General features: G+C 37.2%; 1 protein-coding gene across 1 annotated transcript in view; it reads left to right on the forward strand.

The window, feature by feature from the left end:
- The window catches only part of LOC137502396 (zinc finger protein 782-like), a 68,089-nt gene that overhangs the window by 31,869 nt on the left and 21,672 nt on the right, over nt 1–14,548 (forward strand). Inside the window, exon 4 of the mRNA XM_068229461.1 lies at nt 13,985–14,067. Within this exon, the coding sequence (XP_068085562.1) occupies nt 13,985–14,067 (83 nt within the window). The remainder of the gene's footprint in view (nt 1–13,984; nt 14,068–14,548) is intronic.

Genomic DNA, 14,548 nt, shown 5'->3' on the forward strand with positions numbered 1-14,548 from the left:
TTGAGTTATTTAAAATTTAAGTTGCCATTTAGTTAACATATGACATCGGAGATCCTAGTGGCGGAGTAAGGAAAGAGAAACAAAACACGCAAGTATTGCCAACTGCTGCATACGTCATGGAATACTGCAAAACGTGCGAGTGCGAACTGCCTAATGACCGAGGCTTTGTGGAGTGCAATGGGTGCGAAATATATGGCACTATGACTGGTCCGCCTTGAAGGAAAATTCGTACCGTGCGATGAGCAAAGACAAAAAAGACTAAGTGGCAATGTGCTGAATGTAGAAAGAAAGTGGACAATAGCAGTATTACTTAAAAAAAGTGATCACGTGACGGACATCAACAAAAAATTAGCAATAATTGTGGACTTGAGAGATGCAGTGAATGAAATGAAGGAAGAACTAAGGGAAAGTGTTAAAAGCCAGAAGTTCATTTGTCAACAGTATGAGGACATTACGACGGGAATGCAGAGCATGATTGACCAGATAAAGGAGTTGGAAAAGAAAGTGGAGTGTTTAACAGATGCATGCAAATAAAAGGATGATATAATTCATGAACAGCAAATTAGAATACAAGAACTTGAACAGTATTCCAGAAATGGAAACCTTTTGCTACATGTTATTCCAGAGAAAGATGAGGAATATGTTGAAGAAATAGCTTGCAGAATTGCAGCAGAGCTGGATGTTCCTTTGTGTAAAACTGAAATAGATGCAGCACACAGAGTTCCAACCAGGAAAGAAGGAGTTCCCAAACCCATCATAATTCAGCTACCAAGGAAGAAGAGAGACTTAATGTTCACAAGACAGAAAAACAAGATCATCCTCAACTCCAAAGTTATTGGACCAACTGAAGGAGGGAAGGTACTTGTCACGGAGCAACTGTCCCCTTACATGGGAGGCATGGAGACAGGTGGACACCAGAGGGTGGAAGTACGTATGGGTGAAGCAGGGAAAGCTGTTCACAAGAAAGGAAGAGAAAACTACTCCGGTAAGAATTCTTTCAAAAAAAGACATTGAAAAAATCCAATAACTGGCTGAAAGTATCAATATTTAATTTTACTCGAGCGTATCTTAAATTTAGTTATTGGTGTTAGTTACATTTATAGTTATAGTTAATTACTAGACTCAAAGGTCTACAATAATTGTGATGGATGGCTACAGATGACAAAGAAACAAAAAAGTGAAATGTGTCTATTTCATATGAATGTAAGATCAGTTAGAAAATATTGGGATGAGATGGTTATAGTATTAAGACACAAGCTGGCCACTGGTAGATGTGCTAATATTCAGCGAATAAATGTAAATAATGAAATGGAAATTGCGCAGTATGAGTTAGAAGGATATAGTATACCTTATTCAATAACAAATATTCCTACGGGTGGAGGAATAGTCATTTTTGTCAAGGAAGGGTTCATATTTAAAGAAAAGAAATTTATAATAAATCAGTTTGAAAATTTATCAGGGGAAGTTTGGGTTAATGGAACACTATATGGGATCATTATGGCAGTATACAGACCACCTGACTATAATCCAAGGGATTTTGTGGAGGAGTTAGATCTTCATTTACAAAGTATGAATGCCAGAAACGTAATAACTATCGGGGACATGAACATAGATATTCTGAAAGAAAGGAGATTCACAACCTTATACAATAATGTGTTAACAGATCATCATTTAGTTCATTGCATTAACAAGTTCACAAGGGAAGAATATGTAAATGGAAAACTAACACAATCCTGCATCGACCATGCATTGATTAGGAATGGGAAAAATGTAAGAGATACTGCTGTAATTCGGATTAAATTTCTGATCATTATATAATAACTGTACAGATATCACATGATACTAGGTGTAATAAATATGTTCCAAATGAGAAAGTTATAGATAACATACAGGAAAGGGTGAGTAAATCAATGTTAAGAACAGAAATAGAAATTACTGGAAAAGAAATAAATGAGAATATGAGTCCTGATGATATGTACATGAAGTTTTGCAATGCAGTTAACAAGGCAACTAATGAGACGAAGGATACAAAAAACCAAAAGAAAAGGAAGGACACTCAACCGTGGCTGACAGGTGCTATAATAAAGAAAACTCAAAGAAAGGGACAGACTTTTCAAAAGATGGAAAAATGCATCAAATTTAAATCCAGAAAATCAGGAAAATTTAAGAAGTTTGTATAAAAGAATGAGGAATGATATAATAGCTGATATTAATAAAGCAAAAAGAAAGTATTCAGATTGCAGTTTGAAAGTTGTAGAGGGGACATGAAGAAGACTTGGGAATTACTAAATGATGTGCTAAAGACTAAAAAGAAATGTACAATAGACGAAATGGTAAGACATTATCTGGGAAGGCAAGACTAACTAGAAAATATAGTTGATAACTTTTCCAAAACATTTTCAGAACAGCTAGAAAAGGTAGTACCTGAATGTACGGTACAACGAAGACATGAAGAGACTTTCATCATTTTACCTACCACTAGCATGTACAGCAGATGTAGCAAACATAATTGAAGGAGTGGACATAATTAAATCACCATGCATGGATAAATTAACAGTTAAACATCTTAGAGATAACATAGACATTATAACACCAGTAATACAGAAGCTGATCAAAATAATATAAATAGGTATTTTCCCAAAAGATCTGAAGACTGCCATAGTGAGACCTATTTACAAGCAAGGTTCACATATACAGTACGAAAACTATAGACAGATATCTATTCTTCAAACTATAGGTAAAGTAATTGGTAGATGCATTGCCGATCGCCTAATCTCGTATTTAGAAAATTTTAAAATTATTGATGAGCAGCAATTTGCCTATCAAAAACACAAGGGTACAATCAATCTTCTCAAGGAATTCTCAAATTTGATCAATGGGAAGCTACATCAATGTATGTACTGTACCCGTAAAAATGTGTTCATATCTTTAAGGCGCTTGATATTAAATTAACGAGCATGATTCTTAACCTAGGGAGTGGCTTTATCATTGGAGCTGGTACAGAGAGAGGTATAGTTATCAATTTTAGAGATTCTTTTGATAAATTGAGTTTATGGATCATCAAAAGCAAGTTCATATCACCTTCGTACAGCAGCGTGGAAGTGTCGTGGCTGGTTGGTACCTCCAAGTCCTGGGATGGTGCTGGACATCGACTGGGCAGGGACCACACCTGCTCGGATGAGGAGTTCTGGAATGTCTCGAGGTTCTGGAAATGTATCGACGTTCTGGAAGTCTCGACGTTCTGGAATGTCTCGAAGATTGGCTCACGTTCCTGGGTTCGATTCGAAACGTAATTCACACTTGAATTTCCTGCACGGCACTCCACACATTCATGGCACTGTCTGAACAGATATGACCTTTTAATTATGGTTACTGCACTCTAGATATTAAAATCAAAACGTTCTGGAATAATCACTCGAAGAACAAGTACTGGTAGAAATGCAAGTTCATAATGCAAGCTCACTGTAAGTCAGAACGTTCTAGAGGATTACTGTCACTGCAGTCCTAAATGCATAGTCCTGAAGATTTAAAACATATTGGCAATGAACTGAATAAGTAGCACTCGGAAACTGTCCTGTCCCGTCAATAGGCGAAGTGAATAGCCATTAAAGAAAATAATATTTGAAAGAAAAAGTCTGATTTCATAAATTATGGATCACTCAAAATACTGTAAATTCCTAGGCTTTCTGGGAACGCGATATGCGTATTCTGAATTGTCACAGTCTTTAAGAATCAAAACATAAGTCCCTGTGCAGCACTTGGAAAGTATTGCATATTTCACAATTAAACGTAATGTGGAACGTCCCCCTAAGTTTCATACTCTTTACAAGGCGTAAATTCAATGAGGCACTTGAGAAAACAAGTCACATCGTTCACACGAAAGTTTATGTTGGTAGGGCACAAGTTCATCCTACACGCTCGGAAAATTTCAATGTTCCAGAAATTGATTCAAAAAATACAAGTTCGAATAAGTTCGAAACCTAAGTTCAATGCGGTACGCAACACTCATGAAAATTCAAAGTCCTTTCAATCGTCGTCGAATAAGTAAGTCCCTATGTGGCACTTCAAAAAAATAACAAAGTTCCAATGTGTAGAAATAACAAAGTTCCGATATGTCAAAAAGTCCCAACACGACACTCGAAGAAAATAAAGTTCCAACGTATCGAAATATTAAAAGTCCCAACACGACACTCGAAGAAAATAAAGTTCCGATGACAATGTTCCAATATGTCACATTAAGAAAATAATAAAGTCTTATCGCGACACTTGGCGAAAATAACAAAGTTCAAATTAAACGCTTCCGAAAAAATAACGAAGTTCCTATATGGCACTTTAAGAAAATATCAAAGTCCAATCACGACACACGAAAAATAGCAAAGTTCCAATACGATGCTCGCAGAAAATAAAAAAGTCCCATTCAGGCACTTCATGAATATGATAAAGTCCCGATACAAACTTAGTGAAAATACCGAAGTTCCAATACTTGGATTTCGCAGACTGTGAACCAGAAGTTCGACACACACAATACTTCTCCTGTCACCCGTGTCACAGAGACGGCGGGGTGACAGACACTGAATTCGTAGGTCGAGCGGTCCTCCTTTTATACACGTTCGCATGGAAGTGTCTAGAACTCGGATACTATCTACCCTTATAACTTCTGTAATACCCGGTGGATTTTCTTGAAATCTTGACAGATGACGTCCATTGTAAAGGTTTTTAAGATGGCAGTGTCAAAATAGCGATAAAGTAGCTCAAAATATACTTTTGAGGGTGAGCTGGAACATTACTATATATGGCACGAATAGCTGGCTTACGGCGGCAACGGCACTCGCTGGGTACGTCACTGCGTTCGGCGGGCTGCCTACCTTCCTCCTCGCGCGAAGTTCAACAAACATACTTCGGACTTCTCTCGTAGCGGCGTTCCCGATACAGTACATTTTAGCTTTGTTTATTAATTTATCAAGGGCATTTGAATCAATTTCCCACGAAAAATTTATTGCAGCCTTAAGCAAAATTGGAGTAAGAGGAACACCACTAAAAGTTTTTGAATGTTATCTGACTGACCGAACGTATAGGGTAAAAAATGATAATATATATGGAGAAATAACTTCTGTTAAAAGAGGTGTTCCACACAGAAGTATCCTATGACCCATTTTGTATATTAATTTTGTTAATGATGTAAGCTCATGTTTTAAAAACTGTAAATATTTCATGTATGAAGGTGATAAACTAATTCTATTAGTACATAAAAACCCAAAAGTGGCAGAGAAGCATTTACAAATGGAGTATAACTACTTTCAAGAATGGTGCCATGATAAGGGTCTAATAATTAACACTACAAAAACAATTGCCTTGTTCATTACTACCCGAAAAATGCAGAGAGAATACATTAAAATAACAGGCCATTCAGTTCAGTGCATTTATGATGGTGAACAAAAATCATGCAATTGTGACTATATGATAGAGGAAGTTGATAACATGAAATATCTAGGTCTAATAATAGATAGATATTTTTCATGGAAACAACATATTAATAAGCTGTGTGAAAGACTGAGGCTAAGCTTGTTCGAAATGCAAATTATTAAGTATATAATAACTCATGATAGCTTAGTAAGATGGCCGCTAGCTGCTAGTCGCACGCAAACTTTCTCTCGCAAAAATTGTAAATTGCAGGTGATATAGTGCTTGAAGTAATAAAGAATTACATTCGTGCTAAAGTTCAACGTGCTTGAAGTGATAAAGACGTTATTACATTCGTGCTGAAGTTCAACGTGTGCAGCTAACTACAATAAACTATCAGTGTTCTACTATTAAGTTGTCATAATGGCTCCTAAGAAGCTTCCCCAAGCCAGCCCGCCGCATGGCGCCAGCATACAAGAACTCGTTAAGCAGGCCGTAGCCGAACAGTTACAGCCCCTAATGTTGCAGCTCCAGGAACTAAGAGCGGATTACAAGGAAAGTGTCAAACTATTACAAGATCAGCTTCAGGCTAAGGACAGGGAACTTGTGAAAATCAAAAGTGACTTTAAAAACAAGCAAGATGAACTGGAGCAATACCAGCGGCTGCAAAGTATCCGTATTTTCGGCATTCCGGAAAAGGAAGGGGAAGATCCCGATGTCATCGCAATAAGCATCGCAAGAGATCTTGGTGTCGACCTTGACCTTCGGGACATTGACAGGAGCCATCGCATTGGAAGACGACTGGGTGCGAAGCCACGACCTCTGATAGTGAAATTCGTTTCCTACCGTAAGCGGAGTGACATCTTACACAAGAAAAGAGGCCTTAAGGGAACGGCGGTCACAATAAGAGAGGATCTGACTGCAACAAAACTCGCAGTCCTTAAGGAGGCAATTTCGAGGTTCGGTGTACGCCAGGTATGGAGCATTGACGGAGTAATCAAAATAAAAATAGGATCAAATAAGTTTAAAGTGTGCACTATGGAACAGTTAAATGAACTAAAGTGGTATGCGGGAGAAATAACCACAACATTTTGTTACTTTCTATTGTAGTTTAATTTTAGAGTTAACCTTGTATTATATCATAATTCACTTTAACTCTCTATTAGAACGTAATTAGTAATATAGTTTACTTTTGCTTGCCGTAGTGGTAGATTGGTGTTAGTAGCGGTAGACTGGGTTCAGTGCCTTATTTTTGTCGTGTTTATTTCCACTTACATTATTGACACATTGCCATTATCGTATTGATCGCTGTAAATTGTTATTTCCGTTTCCATTCCCATTATTGTCACAATCATCTCCAACATAACGGAGAACAACGTAATTTACAGTCCCCCTGATAACGAACTTGAGACAAACGAACAGGCTCCCCTCTTCCTTGCAAACATTCCACAAAACCTTTCACTTACTCCACCCTCCCCCAATGTCGCTGGAACCAGCTGTGCAGGCAACATACACCTATTGTCATCTGAGCTTTCTTGCCATTCCCAGACGGCAAGGGACATCATTAACCACCAACTTTCTCCGTACAGTAATGCTTTAAAGATTTGCCATATAAACGCTCAAAGCCTCCTTGCGGAGGCGCGAATGGACGAAATAAAAGCCCTATTTGTGCCTCCCAGTTTCCACGCAATATTAATCTCTGAATCTTGGTTAAAACCACATCAATAGAAAGACTGCAGCTGGCGGGTTATACATTTCTTAGATCCGACAGATTAAATAAGCCCTCCGGGGGTACCGCTGCGTATGTTATGACCAGCTTACGCCCTAAAATAATCTGTAGGTCTCCAGGTCCGTACGAGCGAAAACCTGAGTTCATGTTCCTGGAAATAACTGTGGGTGAAGTAGAATGTCTTCTGGGTGTAGTATATAAGCCACCGAATGCGGGTTTTTTATGCGATCTAGAGACTCAAATACAAGATTTAGTCACTGATTATTCAAATATAATTATAATGGGCGACTTCGACATAAACCTTCTTGAACCTAGCTCTCCTCAGACAACCCAACTTTTAACTTCATTTAAAGCTTGCAATTTAACGTTTCTCCCCCTCTACGCTACACACCACACAGACACATCACACACCTTAATTGATCTCATTGCCACTAACCAACCTGAATTAGTTCTTCATCACGGTCAAATTAGTGTCCATCGGGCGAGTTGGCCGTGCGCGTAGAGGCGCGCGGCTGTGAACTTGCATCCGGGAGATAGTAGGTTCGAATCCCACTATCGGCAGCCCTGAAGATGGTTTTCCATGGTTTCCCATTTTCACACCAGGCAAATGCTGGGGCTGTACCTTAATTAAGGCCACACCGGGCGAGTTGGCCGTGCGCGTAGAGGCGCGCGGCTGTGAGCTTGCATCCGGGAGATAGTAGGTTCGAATCCCACTATCGGCAGCCCTGAAGATGGTTTTCCGTGGTTTCCCATTTTCACACCAGGCAAATGCTGGGGCTGTACCTTAATTAAGGCCACGGCCGCTTCCTTCCAACTCCTAGGCCTTTCCTATCCCATCGTCGCCATAAGACCTATCTGTGTCGGTGCGACGTAAAGCCCCTAGCAAAAAAAAAAAAAATTAAGGCCACGGCCGCTTCCTTTCAACTCCTAGGCCTTTCCCATCCCATCGCCGCTATAAGACCTATCTGTGTCGGTGCGACGTAAAGCACCTAGCAAAAAAAAATTACTGTCCCAGGTATATCGCGACATGATGCTATATTTATGGCCTATTCTATTAAAAGTCCCAAGTTCAAATCGAAAATAATTTCATATAGAGATCTACGAAGAATTGATAAGATTGAACTTTTACAAGACGCAGTTGCAGTGCCATGGCATGACATATTTAAACTTAAAGACATAAATTTTAATGGAGTTGTATTACTCCATTACCTTAGAACTACATATATTGGATTCCATTTATATAGTTTAATATTATATTGTGCGTGTCCACGAATTAAGAGTTCGTGATACCATGGTTCCTTCTCGGATTTGCGCATGGGGAGCCATCTTGCTGTGGACTTGGTTATAGAAACACGAGGTGGCTAGTGTGTGCTGCGATCTGTCTGCGAAACGTGAAGTTTACCTGGCGAGGCACCGTGCTCGACAATGATGTCTGAGCGTTTTTGTTTTTTTAATTCTTGGGACTGAATTGAAGAGACGCTCTGAAGCTAAGCTCTTGGTTGTGGTTTAACGACAAGTTAATTATTCAAGAAAAGAAGATGTTGGTGAATTTCGATCCGGGTTAAAGGATTTCCACCTGAGCCTTAGGCTCGTAGTTTGGTTTGTCATTTGAAAAGATTATTCACTTCTAACTAGCCGACCTCGTAAGTAGATTCATATGTACTTCTGAACTGGGTTGATATCGCCGAAGAAACTACTAATCATGACGTTTGAAGACATGGAGAAAATTTATGGCTATGATATCTGAGAAATGGAATATTTAATGTTTCGGACATTTGTTTTGAGTATTTAAAGTGAAGGACTTTTCCTACTGGTCTGGTTATGAGCTTGTAAAATTCAATCTAGATTTGGGGTTTCAAGGTGCGATGGTAACTATGATATTAATTTTAACTTTTGGTTCTGTTACTTAAGATTTCATGCGCATGAAGCAAGTTTTTATATTTGGGGAGCTCCTCGCTAAACTAAATATGTATGTAGTATCGATGCAACCTAATTCATTTTTCTTATTTCCCTTTAATAATAATAATATAATTCTGATTACTAAATTTTTCAAACCTATTCGAGGGTGTTAGGTAATGTTTGAATATTGTTAAGATGAAAACTTTTCTTTGGGCTACTCGGTACTGGCGTAGCCATTTTGAATTACGGTGACTCTGTTTTGTTTCTGTACGATGTAATAGAATGCACACGTGGGTGGGCGTTGTCCTGTTGCCTGTGACAGGCGAGGATCTGAGTTGATTATTGACGGCTAGAACCGTGTGATGTAATGGTCTTGATTTTGTCGCCTTGTGGTGGCCCGGTTGCTGTTTGGTGATATTCAAGTGATTTATGTTTCGGTTTCTGATGTAATGTTCTCTTAGTTAATCCTTCTTGTGGATTATGTACCTTCATTTGGATTATTTCTTGAAGATTACTGAAGTAATATGGGTTGGTAGAGTATGACCGAGATTGTCATTGGAGAAGTTTTCATCTTCAAGACTGTAACTGAGAATTTATAGCTTTTAATTGTCATTTGATTCTCTTTAATTAATGCATCGACCTTGATGGTTTAATTTTCAGTTAATTTTCCCTTTTAATTGATCCAGTTGCAACATTTAAATTTTTAATCAATTGTAGTTTGAGAGGTCGGTTATTTTTCTTTTGAAGATTTTGTTAATTAAAGTTTTCTTTTCTTTCAAATTTATTCCGTAATTATTATTCCAGCCTTTAGCTAATTTATTTGTTTTATTGATTCGCCTGGCCTCTTGGCCCTGTTGCTTCTACAAATTGCGACGACCTTCTATTGGGATTGCACGGTAAGTGATCTGGTTCCTATTATTCTTGTTTTCTTGGTACAATCCCTGGTCGTGCTATACGCTCTACCTTAGTATTTCATGTCGTGAAGTGACTCTCTTCAATCAACATATGACTGAACTGTATGATAGACACGCCCCTGAAAAGAAGGCTCGAGTTAGGCGGAAGCCAGCTCCTTGGCTCTCAGATGAGATTAGAGCACTAATGGCTGAACGCGATGCTGCTTATAGACGAGTTAAGAAACATTGCACTCCTGACAATCTACTGAACTATAAGAGACTGAGAAACGCTACGACCCAACAGATTAGAAATGCGAAACTACGACACGCTCACAGTTTAATTCAACCAAATGTTTCAACAGCTGTGTTGTGGAAATCCATAAAGAGCTTTGGAATTACCAAAGGACGAGGTGATGACGAAATAAATATACCCTTGGAAAAACTGAACGATCATTTTTCATCTAACTGCACATTAAATGCAGCGCTGAAACAGGAAGTTCTAGACGGGAATTATGCAAAGACGCGAACAGATAGAGAAAACTTCTACTCCCGTCCAGCAACCCACTCACAAGTCAGGTTTGCTATAAATCGGATAACATCAACGGCAAAAGGAAATGACAGTATAGGAATAGAGATGATAAAAATTATTCTGGATGTGATATTACCTGCACTAATTAACATATTTAACTCTTCCCTTGTAGACAGCACATTTCCCGAAATATGGAAAGCGGGCATTATACGTCCTCTAATAAAAGTAGCTTCCCCTTCTGAACCATCTGACAACAGAGCCATCTGCATACTTTCTGCTTTATCCAAAGCGCTAGAGTTCATCGCTCATAGACAATTAACAGACTACATGACGACTTACAACTTCTTTGACCCACTACAATCTGGTTTTCGTCAAGCACACAGTACTACAACGGCACTACTGAAGGTCACAGAAGACATCCGAGAAGCTATGGACAGCAAGGAAGTGACAGTTTTAATACTCCTAGATTTGAGCAAAGCTTTTGACTCTGTTGACATTGACATTTTGCTCTCGAAATTGTATTCCCTCCATTTCTCGGACAGCGCCCTCCTTTGGTTGCTTTCCTACCTACGTGGCCGTCGGCAGTGTGTTACAGATAGAATAAACAAATCAGCTTGGCGGTCTGTGCAGTGTGGTGTGCCCCAAGGGTCAGTGTTAGGACCCCTTCTTTTTTCTATTTACATTAATGATGTCTCCCAAAACCTAACGCACTGCAAATACCATATTTATGCTGATGATGTACAAATGTACCGCCATACATCTCCAAATCTAATACTTTCGGCCATAGACAAAATCAATCAGGATCTAACATCGTTTTCTTCTTGGTCTTTGAGATGTGGGCTTAGGTTAAACCCAGCAAAAACGCAAACCATCATCCTTGGATACCCAAAACTACTCACGAAGGTCAATCGACCAGAGATTCCATCTATAAGGTTGTGTAATACTAACATACCATTCATGTCATCAGTAAAAGTCCTAGGCATTACTTTCGATGATGACATGTTATGGAAAACGCATATCACGAACATCACCCAGAAAATATTCTCTGCATTGCACATGCTGCGTGGGTATAAATACTTATTTCCTGAAAAACTCAAAAAAATGCTGGTAGAAAGTCTGGTTTTCCCTCATTTCGACTGTTGTGACGCGATTTATAGAGGCGCTCGAGGCAAGTTATTGAGTAGATTACAACGTGGTCAAAATGCTTGTGTGACATACGTCTGTAACCTACGGTACTATGACCACGTAACTTCTTCATATAACCATCTATCTTGGCCCCGACTAGAAATCCGTCGCACTGTGCATTCCTAAGCCATCTCCATAAAATCCTTCATTCTTCACAACCATTTTACCTTACTTCATATTTCAAATACTTATTCTCTTATCACAGTCTTAACACCAGATCCACTAATAATTCCATCCTTGCTTTACCTACCCATAGAACTGCCGTCTATGATAAATCATTCACAGTAATTGCGTGACGTGAGTGGAACCTCCTTCCCGAAAATATCAGGGGGTTAAGCGCTATTCGCACTTTCAAGGAAGCACTTTGGAGACATTTTATGCACCAGTAAGGATCATCTGTAAACTTGATGCTGCTACTTACAACCATTCTCTTGTTATGCATGTCCTGGTAGAGAGTCTAAAATTCTTATCCGATTTGTCTTTAAAATAAAATTTTATGTACTGCCTTTTTTTACATGTAGGATATTAGTTTTAAGAATTTATCCCTTTTTATATCTGATTTATTGAATCTTAATTTAATCTTAATTTATTAATTTAATCTTAATTCATTTCATGTTAATGTAATCTCACCATTCTTGTATTATTATTAATTTAATTTGTATTAGATCTAGTTATTGTAAGTAATACAATGCAATATATATATATATTTCAGTTCCTGGTTAGATGGAAGAGAAGGCCTGAAGGCCTTAATCTTGCCAGGTAAAATAAAACATTACTAAACTAAACTAAACTAAAAGTGGTTTATCATTCACTTGTTGAGTCACTTATATCATACAGTGTAAGTGTATGGGTATTGGCTTCTGTTACTGACATAAACATAGTACAAATGTTACAAAATCATATTGTCAAAGCATTCTTTTGGTATGAAAACAGACAAATACTTTGCTTAAGTGAGGATATGTTATCAGGGATGTACCAGAAGGAAAGGCTCTTGAGAGTTAAACAACTCTATATGTACAACATAATTAAGGAAAATTTACTGGAAGCCACAATATAGAATTGTAAATGAACATACACATGGAACAAGACTGAGCCATATAAGTTATTTTCTGGTCATCAGGTACAACAACAAATATGGATCCAGAACACTGCAAGTTGTAGTTCCTAAATTTTTGAACAAGTTGCCCTCAGAATTGACACACCTAAAAACAAAATATCAACAAAAAACATGTGAAACTATGGATCATAGATAATAAAATTACAGTTTAAATATTTGTTTATGAATAGAAAATGTACCAAAGACTTACTATTTTGAAGGACACTTTCAGGGATTGAGAAAAACTCACACCACAGGACAAAATTACAATGCTAATGTAAATGGACAAACCTTATTAATGTTGTAAACAGTAAGGATTGCAACAATTTTTAAAATGTAAAACAACTTCACCAGCAGATAAGCACATCATGTGTTTTGCGGTGTAAATAATTGCAAAGATAATGTATAAAATCCTACTGCATATTTGCAAATGTATTTTAGATAACTTATAAATAAATAAATAAATAAATAAAAATTATTGTTATTGTTATTTATATTCCTTAAATTGTACATGTACACATACATAGAAGTGCCTCCATCCCCACTTCTATGTGTACATATACTCTGCTGAATACTCACAAATATGTAGGCAATTTTAAATGTTCATATTTACAAATGTTCCTCCTTTTCTATTGCTACCTTTTCTACTGATATCCTACAGTATGTTCTTATCTCTCTTATCAGTTGTCTGAAAAGCAGTGGCAAAAGGGACTCGGATTATGGCGCAGCAGGTCGTAATGCAAGTTAGGTTCCAAAAGGGGTAAAAAATAAGATAAATAAATGTAATGTATATTTTAATCTAATAGCAGTTGTATATTATTATATGAAGTAATTCCATATTTTGTATATGAGTTGATTATGTTAGTAAATACAGAAGATATTATGGGTAGAAAGTTGTAAATAATATAAGTTTATTAAGTATGAGCTGTGTGAATAATATGATAAAATTAATGTAAATTGTATAATACTGGAATTTAGTAAATTGTTTTCTTCCCTGTTCATTTAATATTTAGTGCTTGATAATGATGTATTTTTCTGTACCATTTATCACCTATGTAGACACCTCTTTTGCATTTAAAGTGACTTTGATTTGATTGTTCCTTTCAATTCTTATATTTTTAAAATCAAAGATAAGTTAATTGTACTCTTCTTGTGCCACTATGAAATTTATTTTCTCAGCTGTTTTTTGTTTAGGCCTATATATTGTTATTCCCTTACTACTTTATTCTACTTTTCTTATTTCTTACTTATAGCCATCCAAAGATATTAAGGAGGAAATATTCATAGAAGAACATACTGATGATCAGCTGTTGGCATACATCAAAGAAGAAACAAAGTACGTACACTACAAATCCTATGCAATATGGAATGTGTTGTACCCATTCACAGTTGTGTTCAGTAGTAGTTGGTTTATCTCCAAAAACTGGCCATTTTCATCAGTTTAATACTTTCTTTACAAGGTTACATTTAATCACTAATATCTTAAAATTCTTTTGGTTAAAATCATCTAAAATATTCAGGAACTTTAAGATCATATTTAATGTTCTGCCATGTAGTTTCATTGAATATACAAAATTTACAAAAAAAAAAAAAAATCTGGTAAAGCTAGATATTTTTGAAGTATATTTGTTTACAATACCTTTAAGCAACCATGAAAAATGTGTTCTTTCTTTCACTGTCACGGCATCATTTGTTCATCACATTCTTATCATCTAAAATGCCATCTGCAACTATTAACTCCAAATATTCTGAGTAATTTTGTACATTCGTACCAATAGTGACACACAGAAAAAGCCCTGTTTGTGGATTGTAAGGTA

The sequence above is a fragment of the Anabrus simplex genome, chromosome 10 (assembly GCF_040414725.1).
Source record: "Anabrus simplex isolate iqAnaSimp1 chromosome 10, ASM4041472v1, whole genome shotgun sequence".
In the NCBI taxonomy this organism is placed as follows: Eukaryota; Metazoa; Arthropoda; class Insecta; order Orthoptera; family Tettigoniidae; genus Anabrus; species Anabrus simplex.